The 23,350-nt window shown below is 45.1% G+C and overlaps 1 protein-coding gene across 5 annotated transcripts in view; it reads left to right on the forward strand.

The window, feature by feature from the left end:
- The first annotated feature begins 6,595 nt into the window (after positions 1–6,595).
- ZFAT (zinc finger and AT-hook domain containing) overlaps positions 6,596–23,350 on the forward strand; it is a 204,346-nt gene continuing 187,591 nt past the window's right edge. For 2 of the 5 annotated variants that reach the window (XM_004431048.3, XM_087447423.1), the window contains exon 1: positions 6,596–6,732. In XM_004431048.3, coding sequence (XP_004431105.1) covers positions 6,714–6,732 — 19 coding nt within the window. In that variant the 5' untranslated portion in view covers positions 6,596–6,713. Of the gene's footprint in view, positions 6,733–6,953; positions 7,031–7,099; positions 7,764–23,350 lie in introns of those variants that run through there. The other 3 variants (XM_087447421.1, XM_087447419.1, XM_087447420.1) reach the window with 3 other exon arrangements.

The following is a 23,350-nucleotide window of genomic DNA, read 5'->3' on the forward strand; positions in this document are numbered from 1 at the left end:
AATTTCTCACAATTCTGGGGGTTGACAAGGCTCAGCTGGGTAGTTCTTCTGTGCCAGTGGAGCAGCTAATGTCACTCACGTGGCTGCACTGGTTGGGGAGCAGCTGGGACCTGAATGTCCAGGAGGGTCTCCTCTGGGTTGTCTCTCCACATGGCCTCATTGTGTGGCTTCTAGCTTGAGCTTCCTTACAGCATGGTGGCTGGCTTCCGGGGGGGCAGTCCAAGGGGTCAAGACCCAGGATGTAAGTGCTGACCAAGCCTCTGCTTGAGTCATGCTTGCGTCCTATTGGTCAAAGCAATTCACACGGCCAATCCCAAAGTCCATGTGGGAGGGGCTACACGAGGATGTGATTGCAGGGGGCGTAGTTCACTGGAGGCCACTGAGGCACCACTGCCCACAGACACCTTTCCCTCTTGTTGGCCTTTACAGGAACTTCTGTGTGGCTCCAGGGTCTGGTTGGCTTAGGTGAAGACACCCCCAGCTGCTCCTTTCTACAATTTCCTCCTCTCCGCTGCCCTCCAAACAAGACCCTGCACAAACTGCCAGCCCCCTCCACACAATTCTCGTACGTGTGCAGCTGGAAGTGATGGGTCTGTGTGGTCAACTCCTAGAAGTCTCAAACCAATATTATAATCTTTTTTTTTTTTTTTTTAAGTTGAAATGGGCCTTAGAAGCCATCTAGTTAATCCCTGCTCCTCCACCAGCGTCATTTTACAGATGAAGGAACTGAAATCCAGAGGCTTTAAGGCAACTTTTCCAAAGTCACACAGTGGGTTGGTGGCAACGCCCAGATCAGAATGCAGCTCTCCTGGCACTCCATCTAGTGTGTACTTTCACTGCCACGTGTGGCTGTGTGTCTTTTGTCCCCAAATGGACTGAAGCTACTTGATCCACCTCCATCACCGCAGCATCCGACTGCACTTCTTTTTTTTTTTGGTGAGGAACCTCAGCCCTGAGCTAACATCCAATGCCAATCCTGTTTTTTTTTTGCTGAGGAAGATTGGCCCTGGGCTAACATCCATGCCCATCTTCCTCTACTTTATATGGGACGCAGCCACAGCATGGCTTGACAAGCGGTGCATCCATGCACGCCCGGGATCCAAACCCGTGAACAACGAGCCCCTGAAGCGGAGCGCGCACACTTAACTGCTGTGCCACCGGGCCGGCCCTAGACTGCATTTCTGAACCATTGTCTCATTTGCTTCTCACAGCTCCCTAAGTGGGGTTTAACACCTTCATTGCCCACAGGAAGAAAGCACAGTGCAAATAAGTGACTTGTCCACAGTCATACAGCTACTGAGGAATAGAACTAGGACCAGAACCCAGAGCTGGTCCTCCACATTCCCTCCCCACCTTCTTGTCTTCTCTGAAAAGGCATCGTATGCACAGGGAAGAACATTCAACTATTTCTAAAGCATGTTCAGATCTGTGAGTGCAGATCTCCATGCCCAGACACCCTCCCCAAAGCTGTCTGCTCTAACCAGTTTCAGAGATTCTCTGTGTGTATATAATCACATGCACGTGTATCCTATAGAAACTGTTCACAAGCGGTAGTGTGCTCCATACACTGTTCTGCACCCTGCTGCCTTCACTCAGTGCCGTATCTTAGTGTACACCCCTTATCTCCACACACAGATCAGCCTCATTCTTTGAAACAGCCGCAGGGGATCTCCATGTTTGGATGACCAGCCTTCTACTCATGGACACTCAGATGCCTGTGCTTTTTCTAAATCTGTTTTTCCTCCATTCTGAACATCTCAAACAGTGCCGTTCACACAACAGCCACAAAATAGATGTTTAATTATGCATTGTTCCTTCTCCTTACCTACTGAGTTCACCCCCATGTTCATCCTTTGCTCCATCCTTCCCTCCCTCTCCTTTCCTTCAATAACTGTTTCCTGGGTCCTGCGGTGGGCCTGGCACTCTGCTGCCTCTGGCAGCCCTCCCGTTCTTTCCTCCTTGTTGCTGGGATCCAAGGCCACCCACACCCCCCCTTCTTTTTACACGGCCCAGTTACTACTGCTTGTAGTTGGTTTAAAGAATATTTATTATACTTATGAATCTACTAACTTTTTTGTAAACTATTTAAACACAGTTGATAAATAAAAACTTAAAACCTTATGAATCAAATTTCCTTAAACATTTACCCACTTAGTCAAATTATCCCATTTCAACATAAGTATGAGTGTAATATAATGTCTCCTGAATGCTTCAAACACCTTAAAAACACAAAAGTTACTGCACCCTTACCTAAGCCTCTTTGTAAAAAGCATAACTATTGGCTTGACTAATTTCTTTGTTATCTCTATAAAATTTACTTTTGTACTTTCCCAGGATTGCAACATCAGACCCAAAAGAGAAAGATTATCTCCTTCCCAGGTGCACTGAAATCACAGCCTCTGGGTCATTGATTGATGGATTCTTGGTTGGAACACAGAATCCTTCCAGGGGACTCGAATGGCCACAGGCACTTGCTGGTGGGGGTGCCCTCTCCTAGACCTGTTGCATCGGCTATGTCAACAGAACTTATAAGCAAGTTCTTGCAATCTTTACCTCCATGTACATTACATCTTGGGTATATGATGTTCTGCTTCAGTTTACAATTAACTTCACTATGCATTGTTAGCATTTCATTATAACTAGCAGGGCCATATAGCAGTTTAATCTATCAGCCATTCTCCTAGGACATCTGGCTAATCCATTAACTGGCAACACCAATTACTGAGCCCTCTTTCTACCTGGTTATTTACGAGACCACTGGTCTCAACCTGTCCTTCCTGGTTTCGGTACAGTTACTACTCTTTCTGGAAATCTTTAACTTACTCATAGGAAACGTATCTGCTCTTCTCAATTTATACAGATGTACCATTTCATAAACAGATATAAAGAAGTCCAAGTAAGAAACAGAACCCCATATATGCCAAACTTACCTATTTACTCAAATATCATATTTTGCCCTTTCTTTGAATTACAACTTGCTTTGTAACTACACATAATATTAACTTTTCCTTTTGTATCGTTAGGGACTCATGGCTTTTAGACTCGGCTTGTTCTCGTACATCGACAACTGTAGACCTACAGTTATTCTTTGTGATATGCACGTTGTCACACCTGACCACAGGGACCCCCTTCCCTTCTCAGCTCACTCCTCTGTCCTTTCAGCAACAGCCCAGCATTTGGCGCAGCGTCCTGGTTTTCTGGCAATAGCAACCTGTTTCAGGCCATGCTGATTTTCCCCTGCTCCCAAACACGGACTCAGCTTCTCTGAAGGAGCCCTGGCTACCGCTAATGAAAACTACTATTGAGATCAATATTTGGGTGCTGAGGGTACAAGCGGATTGTGATGAGATGGCACTCTATGGCCTCTGAAAAGACAGAACTAGAAAAGATGTTGCTTCCTAAGGTCATAATTACATTCACAGTGAGATTGCTCATATCGTTCTGATATTACTATACCCTTCCCTTTTATACAATTTTAAATGGATTTTTCTCTCCAGTGCGCCTATTTGGATTTTGAACACTTCACTCAGACTGTGATTGTCCCTACTGTTGATTTTGTCATTGCTGTGTGCCTTAAGGCCCAATATTTTGAGGTCACCCATATGTATCCTTTATCAAAATCTGTTTTCCAGAAAGCATCCTATAAAATTATGTACATAAATTATTTTGTTTTCATGTAAATGTATATTTGTCATTAAGCTCTTAGATATAATTATAAAATTATTGACACAAATATGTCCAATTATGTAAAAGCATTCTTTACTATATAAGTAAACGCCATTTCATGTTGATAAACGTATTGACATAAATTCACTCACGTGCTGGCTGTGAGAGGCTAACCACCACCAGTGGGCCAGCTGGGAAGCTGATCTCCTTTACAAGCTATCATTGAAGCAGGATGCCATTAATTATATAATTTTGAGCAATTTATATTTAATTCCACTAGTGCTTCTTCACTAATTGAAGGCCATTTTGAAATATTACCGGCAAATGGAAAGAATAGAGGTTTACTCATTGAAAATGTGCAAACCACTCAGCAAAGGGATGAACGAGCCAGAGGTGGACTCATCTCTCCATTTGCAAATCTGGTCCCATAGAAAGGGACTATCTCTTAGTCATTTCCCTGCCTATGGCCAGGCTAGTTTTCAGGAATAATAGGTGCTCAGTGACTCTTCTTTGGATAGAGAAGGAAGAAAATGCCATGGGAATAACTGAGAAAATTATAGCTGTCCAAATAATTAACCCAGGACCAGCACTCCTAGTCCACAATTCCTTCTTTTAATTTGACTTTGTTAATATTCTGAGGTAATTGGGTTTTGAGACAAATTTATATTGCTTCATTTCCAAAATTCATTTTGGTCGTACCATCCAGGAGCAATCCACCTGCTAATCAATAACTAACATTTAAATGCTGCTGCACGAAAGGCAACCCAGCACAAAACCAATACTGTCAGCAACCCAGCACAGCTCCGACTTCCTGATGGAAATCGATTCACAGCAAAATAGTGATTATTGTAAACATTTATGGTCCTAAAAGGAAAAGCTCATCAATGCATCTTGTTGAGCAGTTCATTTCCAAATGACAGACTGTGATGGACTCTTCCCCGCCATCCATCTTGTGATGTGGGATGTGGTGGGTGTGTAGCAATTACCCTATGATTGTCTTGGAATTGGCTCTTTTAGGGGTGTGGTGGGTAGTTTGGGCACATCCTGGATGGTGATGTGGTAAAGTGGGAAGAACACTGGCCATGCAGAGACCAGCTGGACACCTGGCTCTTCACTGGCTTGCTGTGTGATCTTAGAAAGCCACATAACCTCTCTGAACATTCATTTTCTCATCTAGACAAGAATGATAATCGTATCTGTCCCATTTAAATGAGGATGAAATGAAGGGGGCAGGGGAGGAGATATCTCCGAACATATATTTAATGGACTGGGCAAATTTTGGGTCTTATAATGACTCCTTATCTCCCAAGAACAGGGTTAAGGTGCAGGGCAGAAAGGCTCCCAAGAAATCAGTTGGGTCATCGGAAACCTCAATCAATGTCCATGGCAGTTTTATTACTGAAAAACAAGTGACAATGGAAATGCATGTGTTCATTGGGTAATATTGCTGTGCAGTAGCAGCTGGGAAGACAGGATGAAAAAGACCTGTATGTGCACACTTGTTCTGTGCTCAAGAAACTCATGGTCTAGCTCACAGGGAGAGAGCTGTGCAAACAGATAAATGCAACGATGTGGGGAACCGGGCAAGGCAAGTACGAGCAGAACTGTGGGAACACCCAGCCATGAGCTTCAAGGCTGTCTGAAGGAGAATTTCTCAACAGAGCAGCAACAGACAGGAGGTTATTCCAGGAAAAGTCTTACAACAGGCAACATGTCAGGGGAACCACAAAAATAAATCAGTTGTTTCCCAAACTTCTCAACTGACATTTGCTTTGACATTTTTCAGTCTTGTCTCTGCACCATGTATACCATTTTCTTTAAGCTAATTTTAAAAAATGTAAATAAGTTTTATCTAAAAAGAAAACTTTGTATTACTATCATAAATAAAAAAAAACATTATCATTTGTTATAAACAGGATAACCTTAAAAATACAAGTAACACAAACTCATTAGTTTCTTCAATAAATAGCTCTCAGGCTCAGTTCTAGTTTCTGCAGCTCAAGAGGTGACCAAGACCGACAGAGGTAAGCGATCGAGATACATTAATGCCCAATAGTAACTGATACCACGTAGAAAATAGAAACTGACTTCGGAGGGTTACTTTGTTTGGGGGGGGTCGGAAGGGCTCCCTTGGAGGTGTCATCTGAGCACAGATCTGAAGGAACTGGCAGAGCTAACCACCTTAACATCAAAAACGGAGACAAGGTCAGTCCGTGTCAACCAGATACTGTTGCCTGCAGAAGGCTGTGCGTGAGCCAGGAGCAGGGAAAGGAGCAAGTGTCAGAGGCGTGCTCACACCCAACTGAGACTTTCTGCAAGACAAGGAGGACGGAGAGAAGCCAATCGCTTTCTCGGGGGGCTCCAGGCTGTGTAATTCTCTGTACCACTAAGGCACGTCGGGTACCCGCAGCGGAGAGCATCCCACCTCGGGAAACACTGCAACCTGAGAGTGAGCCAGGCTGTAACCACCCCGACTGACAAACTGGTAAACTGAGACCAAGAAGAGTTAAATCGCTGTCCCAGATTAGTTCGTAAAGGGCAGAACTGGGACAGGAACCCTGAACTCTCCAGCCGGGTGGCTCCACGTCAGGCGGGTCCAAGGACTGGCCGGCAGGTACATGCTGGCTCCCGCAGAACTGGGCAGACTCCCAATCCTGCAATCCGCATTCCAGGCCTCCCGTTAGCCCCCCTCCCAGGAGCGGCTCAAAACGCGGAGCGGCGGAGTCTGCGGAGCGGGATACAAAGCGCGGCCGCCGGCCCGGAGCATGCGCAGTAGGCCAGCCCAGCCGGGCCGCGCTCGGCGCTGGGGGAGGGTCATCCGAGGCTGACGTCCGCTACGCCGGCGTCAGCGCCCCGTGAAGAGGAGGGCGAAGACTCCATCCGCCATGTTGGATGCCGCAGATTCGCCATAACCTCGCCGGCTCTTTTCTTAAAAAAATAAAAATAAAAAGCGAAGCATCAGCGGGGCGCCCCGCCTTCTCGGTCGGCGCGGGAGGGGGCCCGGAAGAGCCCGAGGCTTTTTTTTCCTCCGCGGTGTGGGCGTTGCCATGGAGACGCAGGCGGCAGGTGAGCCGGGCTGGGGGTTGGGGTGGGGATGAGGTGGGGGTGGGGCGCAGCGCGGCGCGCGGGAAGCCGTTTCGGGCTTGGAGTTGGGAAGAAGCGCGCAGGCCGCCGGGCGGCGGAGGGATCCGCGGCTCGGGGCGGAGAGCGGACGTAGCGGCGTCCTTCGACGGCACGTTCAGCCGTTGGCGGTATCCCGCCGCCTTGGGTTTTTATTAAAAATAATAACGAGGGTGCTAGCGGAAGAGCGAGCGAGGGGCAGCAGTGCGCGCGCGCGTGCGCGGGGCCGTTTCCAGGGTAACGGGTAGGGCTGGGGCGCGTGCCGGGGACGGAGCGCGGGCGTCCTGGCGGGCGGGAGGTTCGAATCCCGGCGCTGCCAAGTCGTCGGCCGAGGGGTCCCGGGCTGGGTCTCCTTATTGCCTGGCCTGTTTCCTCCTCCGTGAAACGGGTAGCTCCTTTAGACCCACGTGCTTGGCCAGGATGTCTTGAAGGGATAGGGTTCAACTGAGCTGCCGAAAGAAAGTTTCTTGGTGTCCTATAGAGGGAGCCATAAACGCGAGGGATTGGCGTTGTCGCTAGGGGTGACCCTGTGACACGCTGTGATAAATTATACATGTTACCCGCTACCGCCGCCCAGCTCTGCGGGGCCTTGTTCCCCGCCCTTTAAAGTTAAGCTCAAAGGCCACCTCCTCCAGGCAGCCGTCCCTGGCTTCGCGGCCCAAGCAGCCTCTTCGCTGGCAGGATGCAATAGAACATCCAGGTGATGGACCTTCCACTTCACACCTGGTCCAGGGGGTCCTTCATCTGTGGTTACCAGTAGCTTCCGCACGCGGGCGCTGACCTCACGCCCTTCGCTGCCCTGTTCTGCCCACAGCTCTAATTCGTGTGTCATTTACCGAGGAGGAACAAAAGTTCAGATAGGTCAGCTTCGTACAGTTTTAACATGGCGGAGCTGAGGCTTTACAAATCAACTTCCTCCACCCGGGGGTGAAGTCTCAGCTCCCGCGTGCCTGCCTGGCTGGTATTTCCACCCCTAGGTGAGTGCTTGGCGCACATGAGTGCCCATATGTGTTTACTGAGTGAAAAGTGAGTGAGCTCACCGGTCACCTCCTGCCCCTTAACGGTCTGGTTCCTCGCGGAGCCCAGTGACCTTGTGGAAGTAGAAACTTATGTCACGGGTGCTTGCCCTCCACAACTGCCCCTTCCAGCCTGGTCTTCTGAGCCCGCCAATTCCTGCTGAAGCAGCATTGGTGAGTGTCTCCAGGAGCTTGTTTGCTGGCTGTCTGGTGCCACTCCCCAACCCCCAGGGGCACCTTTCTTGGCTTTGCGTGGTGCCCTGCGTGCCAGGCAGGGGCAAAAAGCAGTTCCAGCCTTGGTCCGGCCCTCATCCCGCTCTGGTGTCAGATTTGGGCGTGTGTGTGGTGGAGTGAGGGAGCGGACCCCCAGCCAGAGGGGTGGGTCGGGATCCCCCAGTGACGTTGGCATGCTTTCTTAAAACGATGACTTCTTGATTCGGTGCCTTCCTTCTCCCAAGTCCTTCTGCTGCTGGTACCCAGAATGAACTGCCCACCTCTGCTCTCCTGGAGTTTGCTTGACAGTTTTTAAAAAGAAACGTGGGCATTTGCTGTAGTTTCCTTCAATTTCCAGCTGTCATAAATCAGAAAAGGTTATATTTTTAACTGTGTTACTGTCAGCTTGTGGTCAGCTAATTTCTGAAGAGTTTCCTGTTTTGTTTGGCTGCTGGGCTAATTTAGAAGAGGCAGCCCAATAACTAACAAGATGGAGTTGCGTGTGGTCTGTGAGGTCCAGCTTTTAGGTGGTAACTGTTGCTGTAAATTGGAGATTGGCGATTTACTACCTCATCGTTCCTTTCTCAACCGGTTTCTCATTTACCTCGGAAAATGATTTCTGTTTCTTTTCTCCTCCTACCTTATAATTTACATAACAACTTTTCAAAGACAGCTGTCCCTAAGTAGAATTTAGTTTCTGCCTAGGGCAAGGGCAGTCCAGAGTTAGACATATTAAAAAGACTCGCCTTAATTGCATTTCCTTTTATAGGTAGTTCTGTGCATGCCGCCTCTGAAAACCTCCTCGTCAAGATGGGCTGATTTAATTATGGAGAAGGGATTTAGCCTGGAGTGAAGTTTTCTCTCTGTTCTCAGCTGTTTATCCTGTTAAACTTTCACTGTCATTGAAAGTTCTCAAGGGCAGGTGTCAACTTTAAGAGCTGGAACAGTTGGGAGGGCAGAAAGAACAGGGGCTCTGTGTCCAGAGATCTGCCCTCACCGGATTCCTGACCTGAGGGAAGTCAGGACTCTTGGAACTCTAGTCCCTCCATCTGCAAAAGGAGGCATAATCCTGCCCCCTTCTCAGGGTGTGGTGCACAGTGGGTGCTGATTACACTGTTATTTCTCCCATCCCTACCTGGACCCAGTCTCTCCACTGTATAGCTCACTACATTGTCATCTACTCGCTTCTTGAAAACATTTGTGGATGGAAAGGTGGGATAGAGTGATTAATTTTTAAAAGAAAAAAAAAGTTATCTGAGAGTGAAGCAAATAGACATATTAAACATTTATTACAGGTTTGAAGTTGCCTCTCTTTTTTTCCCAAGGAATATATGCAATATATAGATAATTGTTTGCTTATAAAAAGATTATGCTTGGCATATTAATAGAAAAACAGAGATTTTAAATTGGGTAACAGACTTTTCTGTGTTCTTTTAAATCATGTAGCAAATGGAGCTGTAAACCATTGAACCCTGGAATCTGGCACCTTTGTGCCCCAGACTGGGTCTGGGCTGAGGCAGGATGGGCAGGGTAGGGACCGGGCTTCAGAGGCAGCCTCTGGTCTTGCTGGGGTTCCAGGGGAATGGGGGGACCAACTCAGCCATGACACCTGGAGCCAAGGAGCAGGAGGGTTTGGGAGCAGCGTTCTGGAAACTGAGGGTCTTGGATGTGCTGGCATGCTGGAGGGCCTGGTAACTGCAGCCCCAAGGCTCCGTGTAGGGCCCTCACTGGCTTCCTTCTTTGTGTCAGATATTCCCTTTGTATCTCTGTCAGTGGGCCTCTTCCCCAGGGGCCGACACCACTTCTCTGCCCCTTAGGACTTTTCCTTCCTTCCTCTCTTTTCTCTCTTTTTTACTACCAAGCAGATTCCCCAGTTCACCCAAACGTTTGTGCCAAACTTAGTGCTGGGAGCTAGAGATGCGAAGTTGACTATGACATGCTGTTTCCTCTTGAGGATCTCATACAGTCTTAGCAGTGGAAAACCAACTACTCCAGGGAGAAGGTGCCAGGCGCTGTGGTGGAAGTAAGCCCTGAGAATTGAGGGCTTCAGAGGGGTGTGCTTAGCCCAGTCCAGGGATTCAGGAGGGCTTCCTGAAGGAGAGGTGCCTAAGCTGGAATTTGCAGGGTGAGCAGAGGTACCCCGCAGAGGGGGCGGTGGTGCAGAGGCACAGATGTGACACCCCCACAGGTGTGCTCTGTGTGACGAGGTGAGCACTGAGGCCGGGGCAGGGCTGGGGGTGCTGGAGGTCTGTGACCAAGGCTCTTTTGAGGAATGGGAAGCTGTTGGATCTTTATTATGAAAACTTTGAGGACAGAAGGATAACTAGGCCAGCTGGTTTGTATTTCAGCAGCTGCCTAAAGACAGTTTTTTTGAGGTGTAATTTACATCCAGTGAAAGGCACAGACCTTAAGTGGACAATTTGACCACCCGTGTGACCTGCACCCCTAACAGTGTAGAGGACTTTTTCATGACCCAGAAAGTTCTTTCTTGCCCCTTCCCACCCAATCCCTGCCCCTCACTCTGAGCAACCCCTAGTTCTGTCACCATCCATTAGTTTTGCCTTCTGTAGAGCATCATATAATTCTTTCATGTGTGGCTTTTTTCCCTCAGCGTGAAGTTTTTGAGATTCAGTATTTTGTTTCTTTTTATTGCTTAATAGCATTCCATTGTATGGGTACACCACAGTTAGTTTATATGATGAAAACCTGAGCTTATTTCCAGTTTTTGGTTGTTGTGAATAAAGCTGCAATGAACATTCTTGGACAAGGCTTTTTGTAGACATATGTTTTCATTTCTTTTGGGTAAATAAATACCAAGTCATGGAATTGCTGGGTTATAGGGCAGCTCATTTAATTTGCGTTTCCCTGATGACCAATGATGTTGAGTACTTTTTTTTTGTGCTTATTGGTTGATTGTATGTCATCTTTGGAGAAATATCTATTTAAGTCTTTTGCCTATTTTAAAAATGGGGTTGCATGTGGGATCCTATTGGGGCCAGGGGTACTGGCTGGCTGAGGGATAAACGATTGAGCAGTCCCATGACGCTACTCACAATGTGCTCTTCAGTAATGGTGCCCCCAGAAGTTGGGCATTGAGGGGGCCCTGAGAGTCCTGTTCTCAAGGAGCTCACAGTCTATGGGAAAGACAAAACTAATTAAAATTGGGCAAAAGTTTTGAGAGATACTTTACAGAAGAGCTCATACACATGGCCAATAAGCATATGTAAAGATGTTCAACATCATTAATCACTAGAGAAATGCAAATTAAAACCACAATAAGATACCGTGACACACCTACTAGGATGGCTGAGATTAAAAAGACTGACAATGCCAAGTGCTAGTGAGAACGTGGAGCAGCTGGAACTCGCACACACTGTTGGTGGGAATGCAAAGTGGTACAGCCACTTTGGAACATCGTTTGGAAGGTGCTTATAATGTTAAGCACACACTTACCATATAACTCAGCAATAACCATATTTATGGTTATATGGTAAGCAACTTACCATATAACTCTGAGATATTTAGCCAAGAGAAATGAAACACATGTCCATGTGAAGACATGCATGCAGTGTTCATAGCAGCTTTCTTTGTAACAGCCCAAAACTGGAACCAAGCCACATGCTCATCGTCTGGTGAATAGCTAAACAAATTGTGGTACATCCAAAAATGAAATACTACTCAGCAACAAAAATGAATGAGCTAATGTGAGTAACAACATGGATTAATCTAAAAAACATGTTAGGTGAAAGAAACAGACACAAAAGACTACTTACTGTGAGGAGGGGGAGACATGGGAGCCCTTGTGCACTGTTGGTAGGCGTGTAACGTGGTTGCAACCTCTGTGGAAAACGGTACGGCAGTTCCTCAAAAAATTAAAAATAGAATTACCCTATGATCCAGCAATTCCACTTTTTGGTATATTCCCACAAGAATTGAAAGCAAGGACTCAAGGAGATATTTGTACAGTCATGTTCACAGCAGCATTATTTACAATAGCCCAAAGATGGAAACAGCCCAAATGTCCATCGACAGATGAATGGATAAACAAAATATGGTGTATATATATATACAATGGTATATTATTTGTTCCTAAAAAGGAGGGAAATTTTGACATATGCTACAGCATGGAGGGACCTTGAAGACATTATGCTAAGTGGAATAGTCACAAACAGACAAATACTATATGGTTCCACTTCTATGAGGTACTTAGAGAAGTCACATTCATAGAGACAGACTGTAGAATGGTGGTTTCCAGGAGCTGGGGGGAGAGAGGAATGGGGAGTTAATGTTTAATGGGAATAGAGTTCCAGTTTGGGAAGATGAAAATTCCAGAGATGGATGGTTGCACAACAATGTGAACATACTTAATGCCACTGAACTGTACTCTTAAAAATGGTTAAGATGGTAAATTTTATGTTAAGTGTATTTTACTAGAATTAAAAAAAAGACTACATGCTACATGATTCCATTTATAAGAAATTTTAGAAAAGGCAGAATTACGGGGACAGAACACAATCAGTGGTTACTGGGAGCTGGCGGGGAGAGAGAGGGCTCGACTGCAGAGTCAAGGGGGAGCTTTGTAGGAGGATGGAAGTGTTCTGTGTTGTGACTGTGGTGACGGTTACATTGCCGTGTACATGTTTCAACTCATTGAGTTGTACAAGGTCCCCGGGTAGTGCTAGAATATGTGCAGGGTAGAGTGGGGGGACACGCTTCATGGTCACCACTGCCTGGGTTTGGGCGAGGGGCTCAGCAAAGCCTGGAAGGTGATGTTGGAGCTGTGACCAGGCCAGCAGGCGGGCAGCAGCCACAGCAGGGGTAAAGGCAGGGAGGCATGAAGGAGGCTGGCACATCCCTGCCCGTGCACCGGGCTGGCCAGAACTCCTGGGGGTGGGAAGTTGTGGCCCAGAGTTCCACAGTGAACCCCCACACCCTCGTGCCTTCCACTGTCCAGGTCAGGCCCGAGCCGCAGAGCCCTGACAGCCTCTCCAGCTGCCCGAGTCCGGGGTGTCTACCCTGATGCCCCCTGGCAGGGCCCGCTGCCCATCTACCTGTGCTGCCTGTGCCTCATCTCTGGTTGGGTGTCTGAGGGGCCCCCCAGAATTGTAGGCTCGGGAAAATAGCACCTGCTTTGGAGTGTCAGGGACCTCGCTTTGAACTTTAGCCGCACCGTGTGATGGTCCTTGTGACTTCTTTGAGCCTCCGTTTTCATTTCTGTAAATGGGAGCTAACTGATCTCATCTCAGGATTTTATTCTCTGAAGGATGGATTAGGGAGGTACTCACGGAAGTGCCTGGTGCAGAGGGGCTGGTGCTCAGGGAAGGGTCGGTCATTGAGGCTGCCTCGAGGGTTCGCCTCCAGGAAGCTCAGGCTTAGCTCCGGGGCCCTAGACTCCCCCCCCTGATAGCCTGTGGCTTTTCAGAGTCTGTCATGGAAATCACTGCCCGAGAGTGCGTGGATGTGCCGCTGTCCTAGGCCCAGGCTCTCCCTCGGTCCGTGGGTACCACCTTCCCCGCCTCTGCTCTGCACACCCCAGGCACGCCTTGCCCATCGCTGGCAAGACCCTCCTGGCTCCTGTTCTCACAATGACAGTTTCCATTGATCCCTTGCCTGCTGTGCCCCAGCACTGTGTGAGGGGCCCTACAGCACTTGTTGTCTGAGAGTGTGACCCAGTTCTCTGACTTTGGGTCTTATTGGTTCTCAGGGATTTAGGGAAGCTTTCTGGACCTAGGGGCTTAACCCTTTGCCTGCCAGAGTTTGCCTTTGCCCTCGTGGGGGTTTGACTGCACTGTGGGTGCAGATCTGGCTCTTCTGCTTGGTTCCTATCAGGTGTATGCGGGCTGGGGGTGGGGAGCCGTGATTAAGATCACTGGACTTTGGGGAAAGGTTGTGGGAACGTGGGTGCAGAAGTGTGAGGAATCCTTCGAGGGCTTCGAGTCTGCTTTTTCCATCTCTGTCTGTGACTCCTCTCCCTCCTCCTCCTCTTCCCAATGTTTAGAAGAAAACAAAGTCATCAGGAAAAACGTCTGTAACTTGCCTTTTGAATTTTCTTGAGTCTTTGCTCTCTAGTTGGGGGCTGTGTGAGAAATGCCCACGTGAGGGTTATGGACCTGGAATAGAGTTTTGGTGGCAGGAACTAAGCAGAGGGGTAGAAAGACGTAGGGTAGATGGGAACACTGCTGGGATTTGGTGACTGCTTCCTGGCTGGTGTCCCAGGGAGGCAGGGTCAAAAGTGAAAGGGTAGCCAGGAGAGTGCCATGCCCTTGACCCTTGGTAGCCCCCAGGAGGCTGGTCCTTTTGGGTGGGAGAAGAGTCCTGGTTTGGACTTGAGAGGTTTGGCTTGATGGTTCCATTGACCTTTGGAGGTTCTGGCCAGAGTTCTTGGATGTAAGGAACACAGATCAGGGCATCCTTTGTTCTTCACTACCTTTCTTTTATTAATTAATTTACTTTTTATTGAGGTCATAATAGTTTATAACATTGTGAAATTTCAGTTGTACATTATTAGTTGTCAGTCACCGTGTAAATGCGCCCCTTTACCCTTCCCCTCTGGTAACCACTAAGCCAGTTCTCTTTGTCCATGTGTTAGTTTATCTTCCACATATGAGTGAAATCATACGGTGTTTGTCTTTCTCTGTCTGGCTTATTTCGCTTGACATAATACTCGCAAGGTCCATCCATGTTGTTGCAAATGGGACGATTTTGTCTTTTTTTATGGCTGAGTAGTATTGCATTGTATGTATACACCACATTTTTATCCAGTCATTGGTCAAAGGATACTTGGGTTACTTCCACATCTTGGCCATAGTGAATAATGCTGCAAGGAACATAGGGGTGCATAAGTCTCTTTGTTTTTTTTTTTTTTTTTTTTTTTTTGTGAGGAGATCAGCCCTGTGCTAACATCCGCCAATCCTCCTCTTTTTTTGCTGAGGAAGACGGCCCTGGGCTAACATCTGTGCCCATCTTCCTCCACTTTATATGGGACGCCGCCACAGCATGGCTTGCCAAGCAGTGCGTCGGTGCGCGCCGGGATCCGAACCAGCAAACCCCGGGCCGCCGCAGCGGAGCGCGCGCACTTAACTACTTGCGCCACCGGGCCGGCCCCGTGTCTCTTTGAATTGTTGATTTTCATGTTCTTTGGATAAATACCCAGTAGTGGGATAGCTGCATCATAGATATTTCTATTTTTAATTTTTTGAGAAATCTCCATACTGTTTTCCATAGAGGCGGCACCAGTTTGCATTCCCACCAGCAGTGTATGAGGGTTCCCTTTTCTCCACATCCTCTCCAACAATTGTTATTTTTTGTCTTGGTGATGATAGCCATTCTAACGTGTCTAAGGTGATATCTTACTGTAGTTTTGATTGGCATTTCCCTGATGATTAGTGATGTTGAACATCTCTTCATGTGCCTATTGGTTATCTGTATATCTTCTTTGGAAAAATGTCTGTTCATATCCTCTGCCCATTTTTTGATTGAGTTGTTTGTTTTTTTGTTCAGTTGTATGAGTTCTTTATATATTTTGGAGATTAGCCCCTTGTTGGATATATGATTTGCAAATATTTTCTCCCAGTTGGTGGGTTGTCTTTTTGTTTTGTTCCTGGTTTCCTTTGCCTTGCAGAAGCTCTTTAGTCTGATGAAGTCCCACTTGTTTATTTTTTCTTTTGTTTCCCTTGTCTGAGTAGACATGGTATTTGATAAGATGATGCTAAGACCGATGTCAAAGAGTGTACTGCCTATATTTTCTTCTGGGATTTTTATGGTTTCAGGTCTTACTTGCAAGTCTTTGATCCATTTTGAATTAATTTTTGTGTATGGCGAAAGATAATGATCTACTTTCATTCTTTTGCATGTGGCTGTCCAGTTCTCCCAGCACCATTTATTGAAGAGACTTTCCTTTCTCCATTGTATGTTCTTAGCTCCTTTGTCAAAGGTTAGCTGTCCATAGATGTGTGAGTTTATTTCTGGCCTTTCAATTCTGTTCCACTGATCTGTGTGTCTGTTTTTGTACCAGTACCATGCTGTTTTGATTACTGTAGCTTTGTAGTATATTTTGAAGTCAGGGATTGTGATGCCTCCAGCTTTGTTCTTTTTTCTCAGGATTGCTTTGCTATTCAGGGTCTTTTGTTGCCCCCTATGAATTTTAGGATTCTTTGTTCTATTTCTGTGAAGAATGTCCTTGGGATTCTGATTGGGATTGCATTGAATCTGTAGAATGCTTTAGGTAGTATGGACATTTTAACTATATTTATTCTTCAATCCATGTGCACAGAATATCTTTCCATTTCTTTATGTCATCATAGATGTGATAATGTCTTATATGATGTCTTTCAATAATGTCTTATGTTTTGACTGTATAGGTCTTTCACCTCCTTGGTTAAATTTATTCCTAGATATTTTATTCTTTTTATTGAGATTGTAAATGGGATTGTATTCTTGAGTTCTCTTTCTGTTAATTTGCTGTTAGAGTATAGAAATGCAACTGATTTTTTTAAGTTGATTTTGTACCCTGCAACTTTGCTTATAGTTGTTGATTATTTCTGATAGTTTTCCAATGGGTTCTTTAGGGTTTTCTATATATAACATCATGTCGTCTGCAAACAACGAGAGTTTCACTTCTTTGTTGCCTATTTGGACTCTTTTTTTTTTTTCTTTTTCTTGCCTAATTGCTCAGGCCGGAATCTCCAGTACTGTGTTGAATAAGAGAGGCGAGAGTGGGCACCCTTGTCTTGTTCCTGTTCTCAGAGGAATGGCTTTCAGTTTTTCCCTGTTGAGTATGATGTTGGCTCTGGGTTTGTCATATGTGGCCTTTATTATGTTGAGATACTTTCTTTCTATACCCATTTTATGAGAGTTTTTATCATAAGTGGATGTTGGATCTTGTCAAATGCTTTCTCAGCATCTATTGAGATGATCATGTGGTTTTTATTCCTCATTTTGTTAATGTGGTGTATCATGTTGATTGATTTGTGGATGTTGAACCATCCCTGTGTCCCTGGTATAAATCTCACTTGAACATGGTGTATGATCTTTTTAATGTATTGCTGTATTCGATTTGTCAATATTTTGTTGAGGACTTTTGCATTATGTTCATCAATGAGGTTGGCCTGTAATGTTCCTTCTTTGTGTTGTTCTTCTCTGGCTTTGGTATCGGGGTGATGTTGGCCTTGTAGAATGTGTTAGGAAGTGTTCTGTCTTCCTCAATTTCTTTGAATAGTTTGAGAAGGATAGGTATTAAATCTTCTTTGAATGTATGATGGAATTCTCCAGAGAAGCCATCTGGTCCTCAACTTTTATTTTTGGGGAGGTTTTTGATTACTGTTTCAGTCTCTTTACTTGTGATTGGTCTATTCAGATTCTCTATTTCTTCTTCATTCAGTTTTGGGAGGTTGTGTGAGTCTAAGAATTTATCCATTTCTTCTAGATTGTCCAATTTGTTGGCATATAGTTTTTCATAGTATTCTCTTATAATCTTTTGTATTTCTGTGGTATCCATTGTAATTTCTCCTCTTTCATTTCTAATTTTATCTGTTTGAGCCTTCTCTCTTTTTTTCTTAGTGAGTCTGCCTGAGAGTTTGTCAATTTTGTTTATCTTCTAAAAGAACCAGCTCTCTGTTTCATTGATCCTTTCTACAGGTTTTTTTTTGTTTAAATTTCATTTATTTCTGCTCTCATTTTTATTATTTCCCTCCTTCTGCTGACTTTGGGCTTTGTTCTTCTTTTTCTAATTCTGTTAGGTGTAGTTTAATATTGCTTATTTGAGATTTTTCTTGTTTTTTAAGGTGGGCCTGTATTGCTGTGAATTTCCCTGTTAGGACTGCTTTTGCTGCATTCCATATGAGTTGAAATGGTGTATTTTCATTCTCATTTGTCTCCAGATATTTTTTGATTTCTCCTCTAATTTCTTCAGTGATCCATTTGTTGTTCAGTAGCATGTTGTTTAGTCTCCATATCTTTGTCACTTTCCCAGCTTTTTTCTTGTAGTTGATTTCTAGTTTCATAGCACTGTGGTCAGAAAAGGTGCTTGATATGATTTCAATCTTCTTAAATTTATTGAGGCTGGCATTGTCTCCTAGCATATGGTGTATCCTTGAGAACGTTCCATGTACACTCGAGAAGAATGCGTATTCTCCTGTTTTTGGATGGAGAGTTCTATATATATATATATCTATTAAGTCCATCTGGTCTAGTTTTTCATTTAAATCTTCTATTTCCTTGTTGACTTTCTGTCTGGATGATCTATCCATTGACGTAAGTGGGGTGTTAAGATCTGCTACTATTATTGTATTGTTGTTAATATCTCCTTTTAAGTTTTTTAATGGTTGCTTTATGTCCTTTGGTGTTTCTGTGTTGGGTGCATATATATTTATAAGTGTTATGTCCTCTTGCTGGAGTGTCCCTTTTATCATTATATACTGCCCCTCTTTTGTCTCTGTTTTGTCTTGAAGTCTACTTTGTCTGATATAAGTATGGCAACACCTGCTTTCTTTTGTTTGCCATTAGCTTGGAGTATCGTCTTCCATCACTTCACTCTGAGCCTGTTTAATTACCTTTATTTTATTTTATTTTATTTTTTTTAATTTTTTTTTTTTTAAGATTTTATTTATTTTATTTTTCCCCCCAAAGCCCCAGTGGATAGTTGTGTGTCGTAGCTGCACATCCTTCTAGTTGCTGTATGTGGGACTCGGCCTCAGGATGAACGGAGAAGTGGTGCCTCGATGCGCACCCGGGATCCGAACCCGGGCCACCAGCATCGCAGCGCGCACACTTAACCACCAAGCCACAGGGCCGGCCCATTACCTTTATTTTAAATAAGAATTCCTTAGCAAGCCTGCTACAGTGTCTGAGCAGTCCACCCTGTGCTCTCTCTGGCCCTCCAGCTGACTCTCTTGAGGTTGCTCTCTCCATTTCTTCCACTTTCTGCCTTTTCTTCTGCTGCTGTTAGTCAGGTCATTCTCTCTGTATGTTCCTGACCAGCTCTGGTGACTGACTTCTCTCTTTGGTTCCCAAATTGTGCTCTCTGTGTGCAGCCTAGCAGGTGAGAGAGGTGATGTGACATAAGGGTTCTGTGGTTAAAGACTGGGCTTGGTAAATATTGTTGGTGAGTTTCTTGACTGAGGATGTCTCAGAATCTCTAATGTGCCCTCTCCCTCCCTCCTCTCTCTCTCTCTCTCTCCCATTCTCTCTCTCTCCCTCTCTCTCTCCTCCCTATCTCTCTCTAATCCATTTGAGATTAAGTTGCAAACATAATGCCCCTTTACCCACTCCTAAACATTTTCAGTGTTTATTTTCTAAAAACAAGGAATTTCTCCCACACTATACAGCCATATAACCACATCACACTTATCAAAATGGGAAACATTGATGCAATGGTATGATTTACATTTCATCAGTTGAGATTCACAGTTTTACCAGTTGTCCCAATAATTTTATATAAAGCAAAAGGAAATCCTGGATCAGGCACTGCATTCCGTTGTCATGTGCCTTTACTCTTTAGTTGGGAGCAGTTCCTCTGTCTTTGTGTTCCATGACAGTAATAATTTTGAAGAATACGGGCCGGTTGTTTTGTAGAATGTTCCTCCTCTGGGCTTTGTGCGGTGTTTCCTCACAATTAGATTCAGACTCTGAGTTTTGGTGGGAATACACAGAAGTGGCGCTGAATTCTCTGCCATCGTGTCAGGAGGCGCATAATCTTGATTTGTCCTGTGGTAGGTGATGCTACCTCTGAGGAGGGCAGGTTCTTTCATGGTAAGGTACCAGTTTTCTCCTTTGTAGTACTATCTAGTACTGTGTAGGTACTTATCCTGCTATTCTCACTCCTCAAACTCTCCTCACTCATGAGTCTTAGCATCTGTTGATGATTCTTACCAGAATCAGTTATCATTGTCATGGTTGCTAGATGATGAATTTCTAATTCCATCATTTAGTCTGCATTTACGAATTATCTTTCTATGTGAGCAAGAGCTTCCTCTTTTCCTTTATCTGTTTGTTTATATTACCATACACTCTTGAAATCTTATTTTCGTCAGTGGGTTTATAATCCTTTATTATTTAATTTGGTGCTCAAGTTGCCCCAGTTTTGCCCAGTTGAAGTCCCTTTGACATGCCCCCTCTTTCTTTGAGCACTTCCTTACTTTTTGTACAACAGGGTATTCCTTTTCCAGCTCTGGAATCAGTTATTTCTACAAGGAGACCTGGTTTGTCTAAGTGGAGAATGGTATTTAGAAACCGAGATCTGGGAGCGAGGTGAGCTTGTTGTCACTAGAGTGTCAGTGCTTCTTAGTAAGCACAGCTGGGAAATAGATGCACGTGTGCACAAACACCATGCACACGTGCATGAAAGTTCATGCATGCCCACACACATCTATATCTATGTCTGTTTTTATCTTAAAAACCATTGAGTTCATATGGATCTTTCCAAACCCCAAACAGAGTTTCTTCTGCCTTTCCCTCTTTCCATATTTATAACTCCCTTTTCCAACGGAGAAAAACACCTCCCAGTATCCAGTCAGTTACTTGTTTGCTCAATCCTAGAATATACTAAAAATAATCTCAGAATTGCTAATCCGTATCTCCAAAGAGAAGCCTACTAACTAGATTTCAATATTTAATTAGATCTCTTTTTCTTTTTAGCCTGAGGCATAAGGTGCAAACACCAACTTCCAAAGTTACTTGGGTTCATCCCCCCTCTCCTCCCATTTCAGTGCAGTATGGGTGCTCATTTAAAATATGGTTCCATTCAGTTGTTTGTTTGCATTTCATTTTAGGGTTTTCCCCCAATACTTGTTTATTTTTTTACATTCTTTAAGTATATGAATTTTTGAGTTGAGTATATTTCTTGTATTTTAGTGAAAGGACTGAATTTTGCTTGTTTTTTGGTGGGGGCCTGGACACAGGGAGTGGCAGAGGTGACCCAAGGGCAGAAGTTTCCAGGAAGGAGCAGAAGTCCTGGGGAGGCCGTGGAATTGAAGTGGGACTTCCCCGTTGACTGGGGCAGGTGCCCTGCTGGCATCTTAGCTCTGTTACCCTTCCCTGGGCATCTGTCTTCCAGGCCCTTTGTCTGGGTCTGTTTCTCTTCCTGATAAGCACTGTTCCAGATGCCGCGTTCATTCCCATTTTATAGATGGGAGGCAGAGGACCAGGGAAGTTAGTGCTTTCCCCCTGCTGGGGATTGTCCGGTGGCTGTCCCACCTGGAGCCATCTTTCTTCCTCTGCACACTGTCTTATTTGTTTTGCTAGGAAGCTTGAGTTAAGAGTGACTCAGCATATTTCCCAGGGCTTCTTAGGTGAACACTCTGGAAATGTTGTAGTCCTCGCAACAGAGGAAATGCAGCATTTCTCTGTTTATAGGTAAATATCTTTATTAACCTTTCACATTAGTCTTTTAAAGCTTTTAACTGTATTTTGAACTAAGTGATATTGGTGTTTTTGGAGCTTACAATCTTTTAGGGGAGACAGAGGTTAAACAAACACACCATTGAATACATAGTTACAAAAATGTAGTAATTGCTACTAAGGTGAATACAGGGGGAGTAAGAGAAAGTATTGGAGACCTAATTTATATTGAAGGAGATTTAAGAAATGTCTCTCTGAGAAAGCGAGGTTGGAGCTGACACTTGAAGAATGAGGTTCCTGAATTAAAAAAAATGTTTGATAACCAGAGAGCAGGCACTTGCCAGGCCTCTCCACTTTGCAGAATTTCAAGCCGGCGGCTCACGACTAGCTCCCGCGGCCAGAGTTCTCCTTTGCCCTTTATCGCCCCCTAGGGGACGTGCATGTGAATGGACCTGCTGCAGCTCACTTGAGAGACAGCGTTGTCTGCAGGGGGGGGACAGCGAGCAGGGCCTGACCTGGCCATGGCCACGGTGCAGGACTGCTGGAGCATTGTAATCTGTCAGGCATGGCTAAAGTACCGGGACGCTGGGCCTGCAGGGGAGGAGATGCAGGGGCCACCAGACAGCCCGCTCAGATGCAGCGGGAGGTGCCGGCCTTGCATACTGGAGCTGGGTGGGGGAGAAGGGCAGGCTCCCCACCTTCTAAAGTTCCTAGCCCTGTAAACATAAGTGGTAGCCACCCAAACACGGTGAGGGTGGGGGTCAAGTAGGGCTGTCTGCCCCGTCTGGACGCTGGCTGGGAGGCTGGACTCAGGCACCTCTCTGTCCCTTCTGAGGCAAGAGTCTACAAAATTAAGCCACAAGTAAAAGCACAGTCACTTTAAATTATTCTCATGAACAACATGGAATTATTTGTTTATGTTGTCAGAGGGACGGTCTGTGTCTTACTCATTTCTGAACATGCCTATTTAGTATGTGCCATATATTAGGCATTTGGTAAATGTTGAATTCTGAGACTAATGGGCATAAGTTAAAAGTTACTTTTTTTCCCTAATAAAAGCTACATAGCCCAGGTATTTGGAGAATACACCTAATACTTATTTCATATCCTGATTACCAGGAAGAATGGGCCAGATGGTTCTGGTACGCTGGGGGTGGCTGGCCAGTGGGGTTTGGGAAATTCTTTTCCTAGCACCTCTTCTTGCTGAAATTTAAAGATCTCTTTTGGAATTTGAGAGGACCTTAGACACGTCTGAATGTTAAAGGACAATTCTTTCTCCTAGAATTAATTTTCAGCTTCAGGGCACTTTATAACTGAGACAATCCCAGGCTTTTATAATAAAGTGGACATTTAAAATTTGAAGTCGAATTTACCTGTTTCCCACATCTGCCTCCAGTTCCTGCCCAGGCTGTTATTTTATTTTATCTCCTTTGACTATGACCTCGGGAGCCTGGAGCAGACAGCCGGCTTCTAAGCCTGTGACGGTAATAAATGAAAATGTCCCTCTGTCTCTGCCCCTCCTGTAACAATGTGGACAGGGACTTGGGTTGGCAGCAGCTAAGCTTCCTAATTCCTTGTCTCCATTTTCCTGGCTCGGTGGGTCCCAAGATTTGGGGTGGTGGAGACTCTCTCCCATCCCCCTGGGGGTCGGGAAGTGGAACGTGCATAGCACATTTCTCTGATCCGCGCTGAAAAAGTTGTGTGGTGTCCTGGAAATAATGTGAATACTGGATCTGTGTCCACTCCAAACTATGATGTGTTGTAAGTGGAAAATACACACTGGATTCTGAAGACTTAGTACAAATGAAAGAGAAAAGAATGTGAAATTTCTTATCGATCCTTTAAAAATGGATTACAAGTGAAATGATAGTATTTTGGATATACTGGGTTAAAGAAAACATATTGTTAAAGTTAATTTTACTTGTTTCTTTTTATGTTAATATGGCTGCTAGAAAATTTGAAATCACACCAGTGGTCCTATCTCTGTAGGACAGCACAGG

This window comes from Ceratotherium simum, chromosome 23, assembly GCF_057802395.1.
Source record: "Ceratotherium simum simum isolate JZ-2026a chromosome 23, ASM5780239v1, whole genome shotgun sequence".
Lineage (NCBI taxonomy): Eukaryota > Metazoa > Chordata > Mammalia > Perissodactyla > Rhinocerotidae > Ceratotherium > Ceratotherium simum.